Source organism: Silene latifolia, chromosome 8 (genome assembly GCF_048544455.1).
Source record: "Silene latifolia isolate original U9 population chromosome 8, ASM4854445v1, whole genome shotgun sequence".
NCBI classification, from domain to species: Eukaryota; Viridiplantae; Streptophyta; class Magnoliopsida; order Caryophyllales; family Caryophyllaceae; genus Silene; species Silene latifolia.
In genome coordinates this window covers 18580050-18598363 of record NC_133533.1, presented here as the reverse complement: position 1 = coordinate 18598363, position 18314 = coordinate 18580050, and the positions used below count along the sequence as shown (strand labels likewise).

General features: G+C 37.2%; 1 protein-coding gene and 2 long non-coding RNA genes across 5 annotated transcripts; 2 read left to right on the top strand and 1 right to left on the bottom strand.

Annotated features, from left to right (window-relative positions):
- Positions 1–555: 555 nt before the first annotated feature.
- On the bottom strand, positions 556–3318 carry LOC141594181 (uncharacterized). The gene is made up of 7 exons (XM_074414353.1): positions 3216–3318; positions 2895–3038; positions 1757–1855; positions 1527–1603; positions 1330–1438; positions 917–1245; positions 556–834 (listed from the first exon to the last, which is right to left on the bottom strand). The coding sequence occupies exons 1-7, from the start codon at positions 3283–3285 to the stop codon at positions 742–744; spliced, it is 921 nt and encodes a 306-aa protein (XP_074270454.1). The 5' UTR covers positions 3286–3318; the 3' UTR covers positions 556–741.
- Positions 3319–4092: 774 nt separating this feature from the next.
- On the top strand, positions 4093–12641 carry LOC141596532 (uncharacterized). Of its 3 annotated transcripts, none has more exons than XR_012522498.1 (9): positions 4093–4293; positions 6078–6218; positions 6856–6913; positions 8370–8509; positions 9108–9204; positions 9426–9475; positions 11199–11281; positions 12453–12480; positions 12581–12641. It is a non-coding gene; the product is annotated as an uncharacterized LOC141596532 (long non-coding RNA). The 3 variants fall into 3 exon arrangements; XR_012522499.1 differs by having other exon boundaries at positions 4094–4293; positions 9124–9204; XR_012522497.1 differs by lacking the exons at positions 8370–8509; positions 9108–9204; positions 9426–9475; ... (1 more) ...; positions 12453–12480; positions 12581–12641 and adding an exon at positions 7185–7479 and having other exon boundaries at positions 4141–4293.
- Positions 12642–12786: 145 nt separating this feature from the next.
- LOC141594180 (uncharacterized) lies at positions 12787–15281 on the top strand. Its single transcript, XR_012522036.1, has 4 exons — positions 12787–12907; positions 12993–13168; positions 13886–13978; positions 15070–15281. It is a non-coding gene; the product is annotated as an uncharacterized LOC141594180 (long non-coding RNA).
- The last annotated feature ends 3033 nt before the right edge of the window (positions 15282–18314 follow it).

Sequence of the window (18314 nt, the reverse complement as noted above, 5' to 3'; positions counted from 1 at the left end):
TAGGCCCATATTTCTTACAGGTACTCCTCACACACAAGCCATTATAATATTCCACTTGAGTGGATTGTGTTTGTGTGTGAGGAGTATCGTCCTCCAGAAGGACGGTAGAATTTTTGGTATCCTAATTAATGTTGGGTATTGGAACAAACAATCAACAACTGTTACAACTCTTACAAGCAATCCACAATTTGCATCAAATAAGTATATACTCCCTCCTATTCTAAATAACCTGCCTTTCTGCCAATTTCTGTCCTATTCACATAACTGTCCCATTTGTCATATTTGGACATAGTTTTTTACTTTCCTACCCTTAGCTCTTTTCTTTATTTACCACACCAACCACCCATAACCCATCATATTCAATACTTTTCATTATTTAACTCATATATTCTTACCCCTATACAATAATTTTCATTATTTTAACTATATTCCTTAATTTTTGTGACGTTGTCCAAATGGAATAATTTATTCTAATAGGAGGAGTACCTATTAACATAAAGTACTTGAAATCGACATCTTGGTTAAATTTAAAAGATGCTTCCTCCTAAAAATTCACTAACATCTTCCACATTTTTTAAAGCGGAAAATTTAAAAAGATATTTCACTTTTCTTATTTGTCTATCATTAGTGGTTAATATTACACGTAACCATAATTCTAAAACAACCAAAAACAGCCATTGTTTGACGACTAGAAAAAGATAGAAGACATAGTTAAACCATAATCGCAGAGGTTCGAGGCCTTCAGTAGTATATGGAAAGAGTCCTGTGGTATGGAAGAGAAGTGAGTTGAATGCCATACGACCATAGCCAAAGGTCCAGCTCCACACTCAGCACCTGCCATCAAAGATCGTGTTATAGGCCTTCTAGGAGAACAGAAGAAGCTAAGTTCAAGGAGCGAGGTGTAAGCAATAATAACCTGTTTTCCAGATTTGACGAAAATCAAATCCCTGATTTTCTCGACAGCATGAATGGTGCAAGCTCGGAGTTCTACTTCCTCTTCTGAACCGGAACATATTACCTTGTTTGAGTCGACAATGCTAGCAAGGGATGAGGTGTAGTGTAGCACACCAAGATGGCGGAGAACAGCTGGAACAATGTAATCTGCAAAAATGGTTATACTGCCTATGTCTTTAAACTCTCCGAAGCCCTTCCCCTTGAAAGCTCCCCACAAATCTGCAACAAATATCTGTGCTCTTTTGTATAGAAATATCTGATGACCTTTGTATACTGTGTGGTCTCTAAAACCTACATCATATCATATAAACATGAATATTAGTGAGACTTAAAAGATGACATTCTAATTGATTGAATAAATGAAGAGGAGCAAACCAGGAAAGTGTTGAGTTACAAGCTCTACTAGTTTAGCAGCTGACTTTCCACTGGCTTCCACAAGTTTTGAAGCTTTTCCCTCGAAGTCTCGTTCAAGTACGCGCCCAACCTAGGACATAATCCACTTGAAGACTTTAGTTCAACTCATAACCTTATATCTTGTTCAAAAGATTATTGAGCCGTAATATTAGAGTTACCTCGTGAAGTAGGCGGATTCGCTCATCTTCTAATGGTAATGGCCGGGGCCATTTCAACATTTCTTGTAGTTCAGGACCTGTCCAAACCATGAATAATACGCAAGTGACCAAAATTGCATTAACTTTTAGTATAAATCGCCATCTTTTCAAAAGAAACGAGACAACTAAGGTGGTTGGTTTAAAGAAGAAAATAATTAAACAGGCAAAAGGGTAAACCAGGAGGATCAAACCTGTGTAGTTTTGTAGTCGGTCTGCATCTAGTGCAGATTTGTCATGGTCCAATGCTCTCTTTAGGCCTAAGGCCAGATGATCATAATTCAATTCCTCGTCTAAAAAGAAACACAAGAGAATTTAAGCAGAACATCAACACAATCAGAACAAAACCAACAAGCTAAGGGAAGTGGCCCAAATCCATAAGCTTAGTGAAATAAATACTCCGTATCATCTTAATACAAATTGGCTACTCGAACAGCAGTCCACAAACACTAATAAACCAGTTCCAACTAATGTTGTCCCAAGTAAAATATACACCGTTCCAACTAGTGTTGCCCCAATCAAGGCCAATGGTATATATCCACAAGCCGTTTACCCTGAGCCACGAGATTCATATGTAGATTATGCAAAAACTGTAGCTCTTGTAATAACAATTGTATGTATGTGTAGAAATAATGCAGCAGCCTAAAATCAAGGAATGAAATCCCATGGAGCAGTAAAAAACCACAGCCATGCCGTAAATTCACAGTTTAACTGCTAAAATAGCCAAACCTGCCTAGCAAAATATAAATCTTCGACTTCAAAAGCCGATATATTCTTAATATACACACATCCAGTTTCTATCTTCTTTTGTGCATCACAATAATAATGAAATACTCGCATACAAATACGGAGTACAATAGTACATTGCAAATTATTGCCTTCAATCTAATTCCTACTAACTCAAAAGGCTTCTCCAAACAACGGGATTAGACGACTCGTAGTGGAATTAAGTCCAAAAGTATGGCGAATTGACCAACTTTTGCAGCTATACAAGAACTAGTAAGTAATATTAAAAATATCTAAGTACTCCATTACATAGTAACATTATTCCAAATGCCAATGGAGTTGAAGACTCCGTTATTTTTTTATTCTGGATTATGATGATGGAATAAAGTAAAATGACTCACTAAACTGGCTACGCTTTTTCTAATGTGAAAGTATCGGAATCGGTCATAATTTCTGTCTTGCATATTTTGACAAAATTTATTGAATTGGTTGGAAGGGACAGTAGTGAAACACTGAAACTGTTTTTATACGGTACGGTAGCGAATATGAAACGGAGGGAATTAAATAGAATGAAAGGAATAATAATTAATAAGGTAAGGAAGGTACCAGGCCAAAAGCAAAAGTTCAAGGCATCTAAAACAAAGAGATACTGAACAGAAAGAGGGGCTCCATCAAAGTAATGAATCCCTTCAAAATCCCACTCCACTTTTGGTATTGAATCCTTTATGTCTTCCACAACTTTCTCAATCCCTTCAATATACAAACAAGCAAACAAACAAACAAACAAACATCCACCTTTAGTCATACATTATTAACTAGTTATTCATTCATTAGCCCCTAAAATTAAACATGCAAAACTACGGGGCCCACTAAAACAAATTGATGATTACAAATAATAATGTGATTATTAGTAAATATGAAACAAACCTGATTGATTGACGATAACATGAGACGACTGTGAAGCAACCCATGCGGCGCTCGCTCTAACCTCTTCCATTGCTCCACTTTTTATTTTATTTTATTTTTGGTATGTCACGTTTTTTACTCCTAACCCTTTAAATACAGTTTTTGAAAAAAAAAAAACAAAAAAAAAAAAGGAAATCTCTCATCTTTTTGAGTTTTTCGCGCTTTTGGTTTCCTTGTTTTTGCGTGTTTTGTAAGTGCATTGTACCAAGTATTCGTTTGGTTGCATGTAGGAATTCGTATTGCCTAGGAAGTCATAAAACACATGATTTTAGTATTCATGTGAATTAGAAAATATTGTTTGGTTGCCATATAAGGAGTGCAATTCATATAGGCATTCTCACTTACTTAGGGGACCTAGGTTAACCACTTCCTCCATTATGGAGGAATTAGAATTCATGGAAACTCCTAATTTATGTGAATTGGGGTAACCAAACAATAAGCCAATTTTGCAATTCACATGAATTTAAATTCCTGTGTTGTTTAGTGGGTAACCAAACGACCCACAAGTGTGAAGACCGGAAATAATTTTTTCCCATAAAAGGTATGGTCGATAAAACTAGAGCCGTTTCTTGTCCGATAACCCGGCCCATCCGACCCTAATTTTTACCAGGCTTGGACAACAATTTTTAAAAAAAATGGGCAACGAGCTAACCCGGTCCGACCAAATTTAGTAAATAGGCGGACACAGACAAGAGAAATGTAAGACGGGTTGGCCCGTCCGACCCGCTAAAATAATATGATCTGTCGAATATGTATTAAGTATTAAGTACTCCGTAACTATTAGTCCAAGTCCAACCTTTCATTAAAAGCTAAATCCTTACCATTTAAAAAGCCCCAACTTAGGCACTGTAGCAATGAATAGTTGCAAAGCAAGTGACACGCCTACCGTTGGATGCCCCTTGCAGATCTCCTCCCTCCATTTATCCTTTAACTCTCAGCCATAATCTAACCCTCTTACTCTGCCATTTCTCTTGAATGCTTATTCTCCTCCGTCTTTGGTTTCTCGCACAAACTGATGATTTACCCCAGCAAAACCTAGGTATTTATTTCTGTTACAAAATTACCAATCTTTGTTGATTGTTGTACACTTATTATTGCTTCCTTTTACCATTGTAAGTTGTTGTTGTGTTGTTAGCGTGCTATTCTGTTCGATCCATTGTCATTCCCGCCTTCAGTTTTTAGTTTAGAAATTAGGAATTGTGAAATCGGCGTTTAATGTGCAGATAGGAATTATGATTTTAACATTTTGTGTGAAATGTGGTTGTTTTACTTCCCGATCTGCATCCCTCTTGTTTAATTATTGTTTTAATTTCTTTTGATTTGCCTGTTGTCACGGAATCGGTATTGCGATTGTGTATGATATTGATATAGGGGTTTGTCGTCACACAAAGATGGCGGGGGAACGATGATGGTGCGTGGTAGCTGCTTGTTGAATGGCGGCAGAGTGGGTTTAGCCATGGTGCGTGCTCGTTGCAGGTTGTCGTCATAGAGATGAATTGGTGAATTGAATTGATGCAGATGGTGATGTTGTTGCTGAACGAAAATGGTGATGAAGGGTTGATAATGGTGAAAAGGGTGGAGTTGCGACAATTGATGTCGGGCTCGGGTTTGCAGTGGTGGCGCGATTGTTGATGCAGGAATGGTGTCGGGTTTGGTGCAGCAAGAAGGTGATGCAGGGGACGAATTGATGGTGAATTGAATTGGGTGATGAAGTGAAGGCCGGAGGTGTTGTTGCTGCTGCTTGTTGTTTTGTCGAGGTTGGGATTCAGAGGAGAAGCAAGGGATGATGATGGAGGTAAATGAATGGTGATGGTGGGTTGTTAATGTGTGCAGGTGATTGAAAGTGGTGGTTAAGTAATGAGGGGGCAGGTGGAGTTGTCGTGCTGCCATGGTGTTACAGGTGGGTTGATGATGATCTCAACTCGGGTTTTAATCCCGAGTTCGGGATTTGCAGCCATGGTGATTATGGTGAACTGGGTTGATGTCCGGCAAATGGTGAAGATGGAGATGATGAATGAGTTGAGTCAAAGTCAAAGGTTGACTTTGTATTTTCTTATTATAATAAGACTCGTCTCAACCCGCTTTGCTCTTCAATTTCTGTCTCATTTTACTCCAACTCGAATTTTCTCTTTATTATTCCGCCTCACCTGCATATAATATTAATATATTAATAAAATAATAGTAATAAAACTAATATTATAATAACAATACGACTAATTATTAAATATGACTAAGACGGCTATTAATTATGAATTAGTTATTAAATGAGCTATCTAAACATTCAAGCACGCAAAATCGAGTTAAATATAAGATAAAAGCATGGGTTAAACGACACGAAATTACCACTTATCAGATATTATTGCCGTTCTTATCATTCAGGTTGCTGTTGTTAATATATAGCCTTGGTGTTGAATTAGATTTCAGAAAATGTTATGTTTACGGGGTATGTCCAGTGTTTGTTTCTGCTGGGTAATGGCTGATTTGTTTGTTTAATTGATAGTGTCGTTAGTCAATTCGGGGTTTAAATGTTATGTTGAGCTTTCCCTGCTTAGTTAGTTTTATAATTCAATTTAGGATCTTTGAGTTTCAATGGCGTGTCATCATTGTGGAAGGAGGTTACAGTTTTTAAACAGTTGTTGTGTATGGTTAAAACGTTGCTTCTGACCTTTAGAATTATAGTGTGTTGTGGGTTTGTTGATAATTATGTTCTGATTTGGTTTGAAGATAAAGTTAGTTGTTTATTTGTACCTACCGTTTAATTTACCGTGTTTAATTGTGGCTTCTTTTTCATGTTTGCTGTTTTTTTTTATGGCTTAATTTTAGTGCGCTTGACCTTTTGAGAGTGCGGCTGCCTGGGATTTGGATGTGGCTCATAGATCACGGCTTGCTGGTGGGGTGGTTCTCATCCTCCATCTCCTTCAGGGCTCTCTCTTAATAACTGCTTGACTGCAGACATTACAAAAGGTATTTATTCTATGGATGCGCTTAGCTACTAGGAAACTACAAAGTATGCTTGGCTTCTTGAACGTGAACTGGCTTTGCACTTCATTTCACTTTACTCTTGAAGGTTATTAGCAGTTAAAACGACAATTTGTTATAGGTTTTTACGTATGCTTGTTGTGTTCCATGACTAATGTGGTTTTACAATTTGCAGTTCATTTCACTTTACCTTGCTTTATTGTTTATAACGCAAATGCTCTCGTAACTTATAATGTTTCACCTTGTACGGGCCTGATGTCGTTCTGTTGTTGTGATCTAACACCTACAGTACTTTAGCACCTTTTTTTTTGTGTTTAAAAAAAAAAAAACCCCTTTTGTGCACTGAAATTTAGGCTTGTTATTAGGGCCACGGGTTGTGCCCTCCGTTTACTCTTTCTTTTATTGTTATTTAATGGTATTTTCCTTAATTATTAATTTTGTACTTTTAATTAATAAAAAACAAACACGTATTCCTCGCTTCTTTGTTGTTTTGTGCTTCTTCATTTTTTTTTGACACTCTCCTATGTACCATAATTTCTTAGCAACGCCAACTATGGCTTCATTTTATATTTACGCCATACTTATTATGACTACTAATTTGTGTCCCCTGTTGTAATTGAAGGATGTTGCAGGACTCGCACCTTGTGTTTGGTGATTCTCATGCCTCTCTCCCTTGGAAGGTACCTTTTTTCTATGGTACTTATTTCCGCTAAACACTTGTCAACAACTCTTTCTTCCATATTGAAATAACTGCTGGGCTTTGAAATGGTTATATTTCTGAGTTACGTCCTCGTTCATTCCAACTAATTACATGTGTTGGTACATTCAAATAGTTTCTGATAACGTGCTCAAGAAATGTTTTATTATTGTGTTGTGTTGCATAACCTTTTATTTCTAGAATTGTTGTTTTCCCAACCTTGTGTGACGCAACGGTCTGCTACCCCGTGTCAGGTTAGTTGTTGGTACAGCTACTTGAAGTTCACGACTCCGTATGGTAATTTCCCTCCATTTAAAAGGTCGTAGCAGCGGCGGCAGTTGCCTGATTATAGTTAGGAGGTGCTTATTGTATACCACGCTACTTGTTGAAGGTAGCTGTGCATACTGTCCAGTAACGGAGATTGTGCCTTGAGTCTGTAATGTGGTACCCTTCAGGTGCCTTGTAGTTTGTTGGATTTGTTCCTTTGGGACTAGATAGTTAAATCTTTAGACTTCTGAATGGCGTCTTTGGTCGTTCATTCCAATTAATTACATTCTCATCCGTCTCTTGATTCTTACTCCACTCATTCTCACATCATCTCAAAGGTATATACTCTTAATCCCAATTTTTTTTTCATTTCAGTTTGATTTCATTGTTAGGGTATTAAGATGTTGTTGTTGGTTCAGTGAGACTTCCACATACCTTTTGACCACTGATGATACTCACAAACTTTTTATATACCCACATATTTGCTGGCACTTGATTGATCGAAGTTACACCCTAGCTTTCGCGGGATGGGATTTCGAGTTCGAAGTGGTTGGGTTTTGCTCAGGTGATCTTTTCGACATCCAATTTTGACCTAATTTTAGCAATTGGTTGTCGGGAACCCTGGAATGTACAACTCTCGGGTTATGGGGTTTGAAATTGGTGTTCTTTGGTTTGATTTGACGGGGGAAAGTCAATTGGCGTGTTGAATGTCGTCCAAATGAGTTTGTTTTTACATTCTGTTGCAAAATTGTAGCTGAGGTTGTGAGGGGTGTTGAGTTTTGGATTGAGTTTGTGTTTTATGAACTTGTTTATGTGTGGCATTTATCGCTAATTGCTAAGTGTTTAACATGAATATTCATGTTTCAAAATGAAATACTTGATGTCTAGGCTTTACTTTGCTCTCAAACTGTATGTAATGTGGCCTTAGTACTTACCTGGTATCTTTTAATCATTGTTATGTCCATGAGATCAGTAGGCAGCTGTTTTTTCGGATATTTAATCGAATTTACTTCAGGTATTTTGCGCTTCTTTGAAGTCGTTATAATTTTTTAATGGTTTTGTTCATTGTATGTGGTTATAATTTCTTAATGGCTTTGAATTTTATTGCAGCAAAGTTATTGAGTCTTTAACTGTTTTTTAATGGTCGTCGTAATCTGTTATTGTGTCTACAGGTGCTCATGGTGTCCGAGCTTTAAGCGTCTGCTCACCTGTGGTTATTTTCATTTTCGCTTCCTGGTTATTTTGTTCATTCATTGAAGGCCCTCTACTCAGATGAAGCCTCCCTCCATCACTCTCTAAAGCTAAAGCACAGGTACTTTTTAATTAGGGTTCTGATTTCACCTGTTTATTAAGTTTTAATTATTTAATTATTGGGGATTTGATAGGGTTTCGATGCTTTTATGTTTACATATGCTGCCCCAGTTTAAACTGCCTCCTCCTATAGCCATTAATAGTTGCTTCCAATGATCTCTCACTCTCAATCCTATCCCTCCTTTCTAACTTTACCCATCTTTCTAACATACTCCATGTCCTCACTTTCCATCGGCAGCTTCATCTACCATTGTGACTTTACCCATCTTTCTAACTTACTTCATGCCTTCACTTTCAATCGCAGCCCTTGATGTAGAATAATGTCTAATCCTGCTATGACGTATCAGATGTTTATTTCAATTTTATTTCGTTTTATTATTGTATGGAAGTTACGATGTTGTCGCTCACGTAGTTTGTTCAGATCCTTATTTGGTTTAGGGTTTAGGATATTGTAATTAGGTATTGGTTCAGAGTTCAGATGTTGTAGGGAGTTAGTGTCTTTGGGCCGTTGGTTGTCTGTTTTAATTTGTTTACTTATGTTTTCCCTTAACTTCGTTGTTTATTACTTTTAACTGAGCTTCCTCGGTTTGAATTTATAGCTACTGAACATTGCAGCTCTGGCGCAGTTGGGGGGCAGCAATTTGATCTCCGCAGCGCGTTAAGGTTGTCGATTGGATCGGTGGTACCAAATCACAGGTAACGAATTCGTTGGCCTAATATCTACTCTTTTTTTTCCTGGCGGTTGCTAATTTATTTTACTAATTCCATTTCAATTTTACATCTTTTACTGCGGTGGTATCTGGTGTGTATGTGGTGAAGGCTGACGAGGCATTAGCCTGCCGTTGGTGGGGGACCTAGGGCGGTGATTACGTGCTGTACAATTTGAACTAATCTTTTTTCGACTGGTTTATCTATAGGTGTTAAAATGTAATATGTTGTCCGTGGTGAGATTGCTATTCATGCCGAGGTATGTCGAATTTGAATCTAATTTTCTTTGGTTACATTAGCAGATTGAAATCGTCTTTTTACTTGGAGTTTCGTGTGCAGATGACCTGCTAAAAGATGGCATTGGGTGTGTCTCTGATTGCATATTTTCCTGTGTCATAGTATTTCTAGAAGGTTACTTACGCTTTGGGCTTGTTTGACGTAGCTTATTCAATTTAATTTAACATAATTCAACAAAGCGTCTACTTTTAGTTGCCTCCTATTTAGGTTCTTTTGAGGCAACACCTCGTGATTGATTGTTGTAGGACAGTAGCAATGTAGCATATAGTGGCAATTGAATATGTCTCAGTTAAAGGATTATTATTATTAATGACAATGAGAGGTTTAAAATCTACATGGGACATGACCTTGATAAATATAAACTTTACTTCGTTCGTTTTAGTGTTTGCCATCTTATACTTTACACTCTACTGTAAATATGCAAACTTGTAAGATTGAGGAGTGACTACTTATGCATAGAAGTAGGCGACAGAGTAAAGGGTTTGGGCGGATGAAATGCATACCTTTCATTAATGACCAGGGAGACAGGTTTTACAAATATTACAAAAAAAAAAAACTAATCTAACACAGTGCAACTAAATGTCCCCATATCAGACATTGCGAATGAGGGGCAACTGTGGTTCATTAAGGTGGTTAAGGGTTGTTCTTAGTTGTTTATGATGGCGTACTATGGAGAGTAGTGACGTTTAATGTTCATTGGTGGTTTGTGGATAGTTACTTTAAGGTGATGATTGGGGAGTTTATGGTAGGTATATGTTTATTTCCGAAATATCTAGCTTCGGTGGTTTGTTTTTAGAGTGTATTGTGCTTGGGTAACTGAGGACCATAGTGATTCAGTTGTGGAGAAGGATGCGAGTAACGAATGATAAAATAGTTGGAGCGGTGTTGTGTATGAGAAAGGAAGAAGCGTTTTGTAATGTAAAAAGAGTATTACATAGTAGTCTTTGGAGGTATTGCGGACTTGTAATAGGAGTAGGCTGATGATGAGTCGTCATAGGTTTGGATTGTGGAAAGGAATGCGCCACAAAGGCATGGCTTGACGATGATGCCTATAAAAAAGTTGAGGGAGAAGAGATGAAGTTGTCACATGTAGTGACACCAATGGTTGTATGGCTTTTATAAGGACTGGAGATATGATCCGCTCTTACATTGTTTGAAAGCCGAATTAAACTACATCAGCACTAAGTTTTGATGTGATGTTACTTGATGTGTAAGATATCTTAGTTTGCAATTTGGTACAAGAGCCATCTGCTTGTTAGATACAGTCCAATATGCTATGATGGCTTATGAGAAAGCACTCCTAGCAGGGTAGGTGCTACTCTAATCTTAGGTGATGGGCTTAACTTTAAAGGTCTATTAGGGCTGTAATATTTCTCAAGGAATTGTAGTGAATATTCTGTTTGGACTGCTCTTAAAAGGTTTGAGCTGGCGAATAGGAAGTCAATCTTTTTTTAGTGTAGTTAACTATTCTGTTTTAATGTCGGTTCAATAATAAACTACTGAATGTTCCTTTTGCTCTTTTCGAGAGTCCATATACACCGGTTACCAGTATAAATTGCTCTTTTTAATTTTTCATATCCTTGATTCTCACCGTATCCAAGTTTCTGCCTTTATAGGTGTATTAAGTCCGTGCTTTATAATTAGTCTTTCTGACAGGAATTCAGGAAAATGGTTTTTTTTTTCAGTGTGATGGAACTCAAAATGAAGGGTTGCCCATTTCTCTTACCTGGTCTTTGTTCGCTGGACACTTCTCACGATGGAGCTCCAGGTTTTCTTCTCCTCTAAAAGACCAGAAGCTCTTTTTCTGCTTTTGATTCTAAATATATCTTCTGTTATTATTGGGCCATGGCATGCACCAATAATGGCTTAATCTTTTTTCCTAAGTTAGCTCAACCCTCTTTCATTCCCTGCCTTTCGTTCTGCCTCTCATTCCCAATCAACGTGTGTTTCATTCTTGCCTTTCATTCTGCCTCTCTTGTCCTCCTTTCATCCTTTCATTTTTTTCCCTTGCTTCTTCTCATTCTCCGCCATTTCTCCTTTCTGTTTACGTTTGCCCTTTATTGGTGCTTGAAATCTGGGATGTTAACACCATCCATATTAATGTATTCTGTGGTTTACATAAATGAACAGATCTTTTGTTGTATGCATAAAGTTCTTCATGTTATAGCACTCCCATAGGGGTTTATGAATATATGAACAGATCTTTTGTTGTATGCTACTACGCAAATATGAGACTTTTATATAGAGTATTTTTCCAATGTGCTGAGGATAGACAATCTCATATGAGTGTTAATTTTGCTCTTGTTTTTGGAGTTTCTCTTTCACGTATATAGCTATTAAAGGTTGGTTGAGTATATCGCTTTTGAATTGGTTATAATGAGATTTGTCTTATTATTTGATTGACTCTTGAAGCACTTGTGACTCTTTTCGAACTAAGAACGCTTCTATCCATCAATAAAAGATGACCATAGGAGAGCCAAAGACTTGAGGCTCACACGAAGGATTTTAGTTAGAAATTGAGCTGGCTCTGATCATTGCTCTGAATGAGCAGTGTTTTACGTAATTTGTAATTGCGTATTCTCTTATACACTTAACATATGGCCTATGGCATCTCATATGCTAAGATTACAATTTCTAAACAAAACATCGTTCAACAAGGGAGTATTTTTAAAAAATGTATATAAATGCCCATTCACCTTTTCACGAAGTTTAAGCTACACAAAAATCTTAAGAGGAAATAGGTATTTAGTTTTTAGACACACTTTAAGTTGTGATTTGTTTTTCTTGATGTTTTCTATTGGCTCTTTTGGTGATGGGTGTGAGCTAATATTTGCTTTTTAATTTTACTCATGTTCGATTTTCAATTTATTGCTGATTATTTTGCTTGATTATGCATTTTGTTGAGTTTCTTTGATCGTTTTATGGTGTTTAATTTTCAGCATATTGAGGTTCCATTGTCTTCTTCAGGTTTGTACTCGTGTGCTTATAGGCTAAAGATTGAAACTTTCAACTGTGGCGTCTGTCTAAACTCTAAATTCTTAGCTGTTCAAACTCACCTTTGTACCAGGAAACTAAGGCAATGGCCCAGTGGTCGCTGACAGACACATCGGTTCCGCCATAGCAGAAGGTACTGATTTTGTTGGATAAATTAGGGTTTTGATTCGACCTCTTCATTGTGTTTTTATTATTTTATTTTGGGGTGCTTTGACAGGGTCTAGGCACTCTGGTATTCTGCTTGTTGCTTTAACCTGATTATCAATACTGTAATTGTATGAGTAGGAAGTGCCATCACCATGCCTTAGTACTCAATTGACGATGTGAAAAGGGTTGACGAAGGTGCAGCAGAGTTATGAGTTTCAGCCTGTTTGCTGGTTATTGGAAGTAGGAGCAGGAGGTAGGCGAGATGTTTGAAATGCTTAATGTTTACTTTTTTCTTTTTGGTTTGGGACTGATGGTATTGTTAATTCTGTGGTCATAAGGCAGCCTTTTTATTACCAGTATAGTTGTATCTGGTTGTAGCCACGATGACGACGCGAAAAGGACTAATGGTTTAGAAGGAAAGGAATGAGCTCAAGCCCAGTGCATAGGAACAGTATGGGTAGAGGAGATTGAGTTAGGGCGTATAATTATTCATTTGCTCACTCGAATTTGAAAGGTAATTAGAAATTCATATTTTATGGGTATATCTTGCATCTAAATATTTCAAAAAAAAAATAGCAAGTGCAGTAGATAAATAGGGAGAGAAACTTGAATAAGGGATTAAGGTCTACATTATATACCTTCTCATTGTTTGTATTTTTTTTTTATCGATACGTGGACATTTAGGTAACCCATATGTAAATGAGGAGATTAAAGTTGGAAAGGGTGGAGGAAGTGGTTAGAAGAGGGTGAGGATCGAGTTTGTTTCCTCTTTGAACGCAAAATTTAGCTCCTCTCATACGGTCTTAACAGTCTTATTGTTGCTCTTAACCTTAATCTATTTCTCTAAGGTGAATATCATATTTAGGTAACCCGCATAAAGGCAGCGCCACTGCCATGATGGTGGGGTAGACAGTGTTTCGCACTCGAGGAGGAAGAATAGGATAGTGAGAGGTTTGACAAAGGTGTGACAGGGTTACGGATTTCCTTTCCGGCGATAGGTGTTGGTGTTGGTTTTAGGTGGCTGGTTATTGGAGTTAGGGGCAGGAGATGGGAGAATCAGTAAAAAAAAATTTCCTGTTGCAGTTTCAAATTTGTTTCATACTTTGATCTTTGTTCTCCTTGTTTTTTCTTTCACCATGTCACTTAGAGTTATTTGTTCATCTAGAGGCTAGAGTCATTTCTATGAACTGGATGCTATTTTCATTTAACATACTCTAATGTAATTTTGCAGGAGGAGAATCGCAAGTCTCACATATGACTTTAGAGGACAGGGATAAGGAAGTTGAATGCTCCGGATATCATTCCTATAATCCAAATAGATATTGTGAGTTTTTGGTTCAATAACTCGACATTTTTTTATAAATTTAGGATGTCTTCGAATTCTTGCTTGCTTGTGTTTATTTGTTTGCACTTTCCTGCTGATAAACGAGAAAGACTTTAGAGACCAGTTTGATGGAGTTTAGGTACTGTGATATTTGGATTTTGCTTTACCCTGATTATCAATATTTTGGTTACTGAAGGGGTGGGAAGTGCCATCGCCATGATTTTGGCTTACACTTGTTTGGATATTCTTGTGGGAGAACCTTGTAAATTAAGAGCATTTTATATCTTGTCTTATTGTCCAACATTAAATGTTGGAAGCTCGATTCCGCTTTCCGGAAGTGCTTGATTTGAGAGGTGTTGAGTTCAACATCAGACTTGTTAAAGGTTGATGGTGAGTCAGAGCTTTTATGATCAGTAATGGCAATGCCATGTAAAACATTTCAGCTCCATCTTCACCTCTTAACATCTTCATATTCATAATTTCTTTGTTTTTTGCCTTTCATTTGATTGGCAGCGGATTTAAAGTCAGAGTAGGTTTGATCATGCATTGTAGGGTGATTAGAGACGGAGATTTAAACCTCCGCTTTATTTGGTGCATTTTAATTTGGGAATAGTGGAGTTATTATTATAGCTTGCCAAATGAAGTGTGATCAATATTTGTTAAAGGCGAAGTATATGATCAATATTTGGTGCATTTTTCACATAGATGATTGTTTCGAAAAAAATAAGAGAAAAAAGAACCCCAGACTTGTATACCCACCCATGATCGTCTGATACAAAAAGAGAGGAAATAGAGATCTGAGCTTCGTATACCCTCGCACGATATTCTGTTTATTTGTGATTTGTTGCAACTTTCCTCTACCATTTTCGCATCCGAGCAATAGTCACGACCATTTTTGTTCGGGTCTGTCTTTTCTTTCTTATCCTGTTAATTTGGGTGACTTATTTTTCGATCAATCGACCGGTCAATAATCACATGCTGTTTAATTTAGAGGTTTCAAGATTGGTTTCTTTGTACTGTACAAGAAACTTATGTGAAAATAACAGATACATCGATGGCCGATTACATCTCACACAACGATTATGTTGCAGGTGCTAATGATGATGGCTATCTCTTATGTTGGTGATGATGATGATGATGATGATAGCGATGATGATAGAAGTTTGTGCGCATTCAACTACTTTTGTCTATCAAGTTCAAATTACTTGTGATAGTTTTAGAAATTAGAAATAGCCCTCTTTTGTGTGAGATAGCCGTTAATATATGTTCTAATAAATACTTCGCCGTATGTGATAGGTATATAGCCTTTCTTTTTAATTACTGTGGTCGTTTGTGTGTGTATGAGACTAAGCATGACGAAGCGTGGCGTAGAAACGTCTATCGACCATTGGAATTACTATACTAATGTCTGTTTTTACGCGTCCGTCTTATAGTATATTAACTCCTATGGTCTATAGATGTTTCTAGCCAGGTGAGAGGCGGTTTTCGATTCTATTTCGATGTCCCATAATGAGGTCGGAGACTCCCCGATTACTGACAGCGTAAGGCCGCTAAATGGTAGGGGCCAACTTCGGAAAGTAATTAGCATGCTATTCTAAGGCCAGACACACATTAACTAAACGGGAATCCCGTCAATAACATGTCAGCGGGTCATCAAATACGGGCTCCGCGCCCGGGAGGGCGCGGCGCAACGACTAGTACTATAAGTGCCAGTACAATACATATATCTATTGGAGTATTGGAGTATCTAATGCCCATATATAACAACTTTGTTAACCTTTAATTTATCAATGTTATCATTAATTATTAGCTTTTGATTTCAATAGTTTCAAGAATTTAGAGTTTTCCTGCCTCCTTCTTTAAGCTCTATGTCTTCATTCTCATATAGTATACATGTTACATACGAAGTTTATATTATATATGTGTCCACTAACGCTTACATCCCCTAACACATATTAACAGATATAAGTAGAAGCCCGGTAGCCTGCGGGCTGCCCTACTTTTAACAGTAGGGCGGGTAAGGGCTAGGATAAGTGGGAAGTTTTTGGCAAATTGGAGTTAATTAGCAAAATAATTAGGAAATTGGGGTTCCTTTGAAATTATTTTGCCCTAAGTGTCCACGTCATCGCTTTTATTTTTTTTCCAATTTTTAGACAAAGTTTTTTAGTGGCTTTGTCTCCTTGTCATTTTTCAGATGATAGATGCCATAAGTTTATGAAAAATAGAGAAATAGGGAAGCCGCTAACTTTCTTAGCGGCTTCAGTGGTTGTTCATTTCTTGAATAGGCTGCCATCAGTGTTTGAAGGTGACGGTTTTTGAAAAAAAAAAAAGTGAATATAGCGGCTTCACTATTCACTTTTTTTTTTTTTTTTTTTTTTTTTTTCTGTTTTTATTTAAAAAAAAAGCCGCTAAGTTTCTTAGCGGCTTACTATAAAAAATGGAAAAATAAAAATAAAAACTAATGATGTGGACACCATTGGGAAAAATAGTTTCAAAGGAACACCAACTCCCTAATTATTTTGCTAATCAACACCTATTTGCCAAAAAATTCATAAGTGGCCCGTTATTCTGGCCCAACCCGCCCGCTATAGTCTTAAAGGGCATACTTTTCCCTTTCAGCCCGGCCCATGTCCGGCCCAAACCCGCATTTGAACAGCTCTAGATAAAAGGTAAGAGTATTTCGTTGTTACAAATACAAATTCTTGTTTAAAACAAGTATATCTGTTTTAAATTTAACACGGATTAAGTTAGTATGGATAAGACAAAAACAAGACGGGTTAAGTAGTATGGTTAAGACAAAAATAGAATACATAAAGAAAAAGCAAAGTATTTGACTTATATACACAGATGGAATGATACTTGACCTGTTTTAGTTAAGTGAAAGTAAATGTGTAACAAAATAAAATTTTAGGTCTCGTTGGATCATACGTGAATAGAACTCCTGTGTTAATTTGCAATTCACTGGAATCCAACTCCAATATTCAATTCCCATGAAATGATAAAAACATGTTTGGTTGCCTTGGGGAGTTTGTTTTTCCTATGAATTAATCTCCCGTGTACTGTTTGGTTGAACCGTATCAATTCACGTGATTTTAATTTCTAATTACCAATATACCCTTCCGCAATATTACTAACACCTAATTTATAGGGGTAAATGGGTAATTTTGAAGGAAATAAGATGTGGGAGTTTCTAATTACCTAGGGAGGGGTTGGTAATCAAACTCCTACATCATGTAGGAGTTGAAAACGCCATTGGAATTGTAAACTCCCCCATTTTGCAATATGAGGGGTAACCAAACAAGTTATCAAAAACTTAATTCATGGGAGTTTAGAATTCCCATGAATTGAGAGGGTAACCAAACAAGCACTTAAATTAAATTTATTTAATAAAACTAATGCTCGTGGGTAGAGATGGCAATGGGTCGGGTCCGGATTGGGTCCGGCAAGGGTCCAGCAAGACCCGGACCCGGGTCACCTACATTGGACCAGTATCCGACCCAAACCTAAAGGGTATAAAATTGTTGGACTCATACCCATACCCAACGGGTCCGGGCTCGGGTCGGGTCTACCCTCGGGTCTAGGGTTGAACAAGAAAGAAAACCACATGTGCAATTTTCTCTTTTGATATTCAACAATTTGGCAGATGCTGCTGCCAAATGCACCATTAACAGCATAAAAGTTTACACAAATAAATCAGAAAGAAAAACAAACACAGCTAGATAAATTTCATCATCAAAACCCATGTTAGAATTAGTGATACTACCCGTACCATTAATAGGAAAATGAGCATAAACCATCCTCATTTTGTAACTAATAGGTCTCACTTGTGACGGATATATCCGTCATAAGCTTGTAACAGGTCAAGTATTACTCACATGGGTAGATAAGACAAAAAGTATAATGCATAGAGAATCTCAAATGATTTGTCTTTATCCTCCCATATGGACTTTATTTGACCCGTCACAAGCTTGTGACGGATATCGGCTGTCACAAATGAGAATTTGTGGTAACGGTTAGCAGTACGAATGGCAGCTGTGTAAGAGAAACTTTATGATTTCAATAATGAAATCAGTCCCAAGAATCAATATAGACTTGAGTTAATTCAACCCTAATACAATCAATAGATGGAATAAAGGAGTAACCTTGGTCCATGTCTTACCGACGCACTCAATACAATAAGTATAAGACGATTGATTCTCCGCCTTAACCCTTTTTCTTTTATGTTTCTTGATGATGGAGAAGAAACTGCCTTTTCACCCTTTCACTTTCAATGTACGTATGTTTTGTGTTTTGTCAGATAATAATTTTTTATTATTTTTAACTCCAAGTATATATA

Bases quoted from the DNA above. Each gene is read 5' to 3' on its own strand.
- LOC141594181 (XM_074414353.1), bottom strand. From the start codon at position 3,285: ATGGAAGAGGTTAGAGCGAGCGCCGCATGGGTTGCTTCACAGTCGTCT. The intron at 1,604-1,756 runs GTTTGATCCTCC...TGGTTTGGACAG, and splicing joins CCGACTACAAAACTACACAG to GTCCTGAACTACAAGAAATG. The intron at 835-916 runs GTTATTATTGCT...CTTTGATGGCAG, and splicing joins TCGTCAAATCTGGAAAACAG to GTGCTGAGTGTGGAGCTGGA.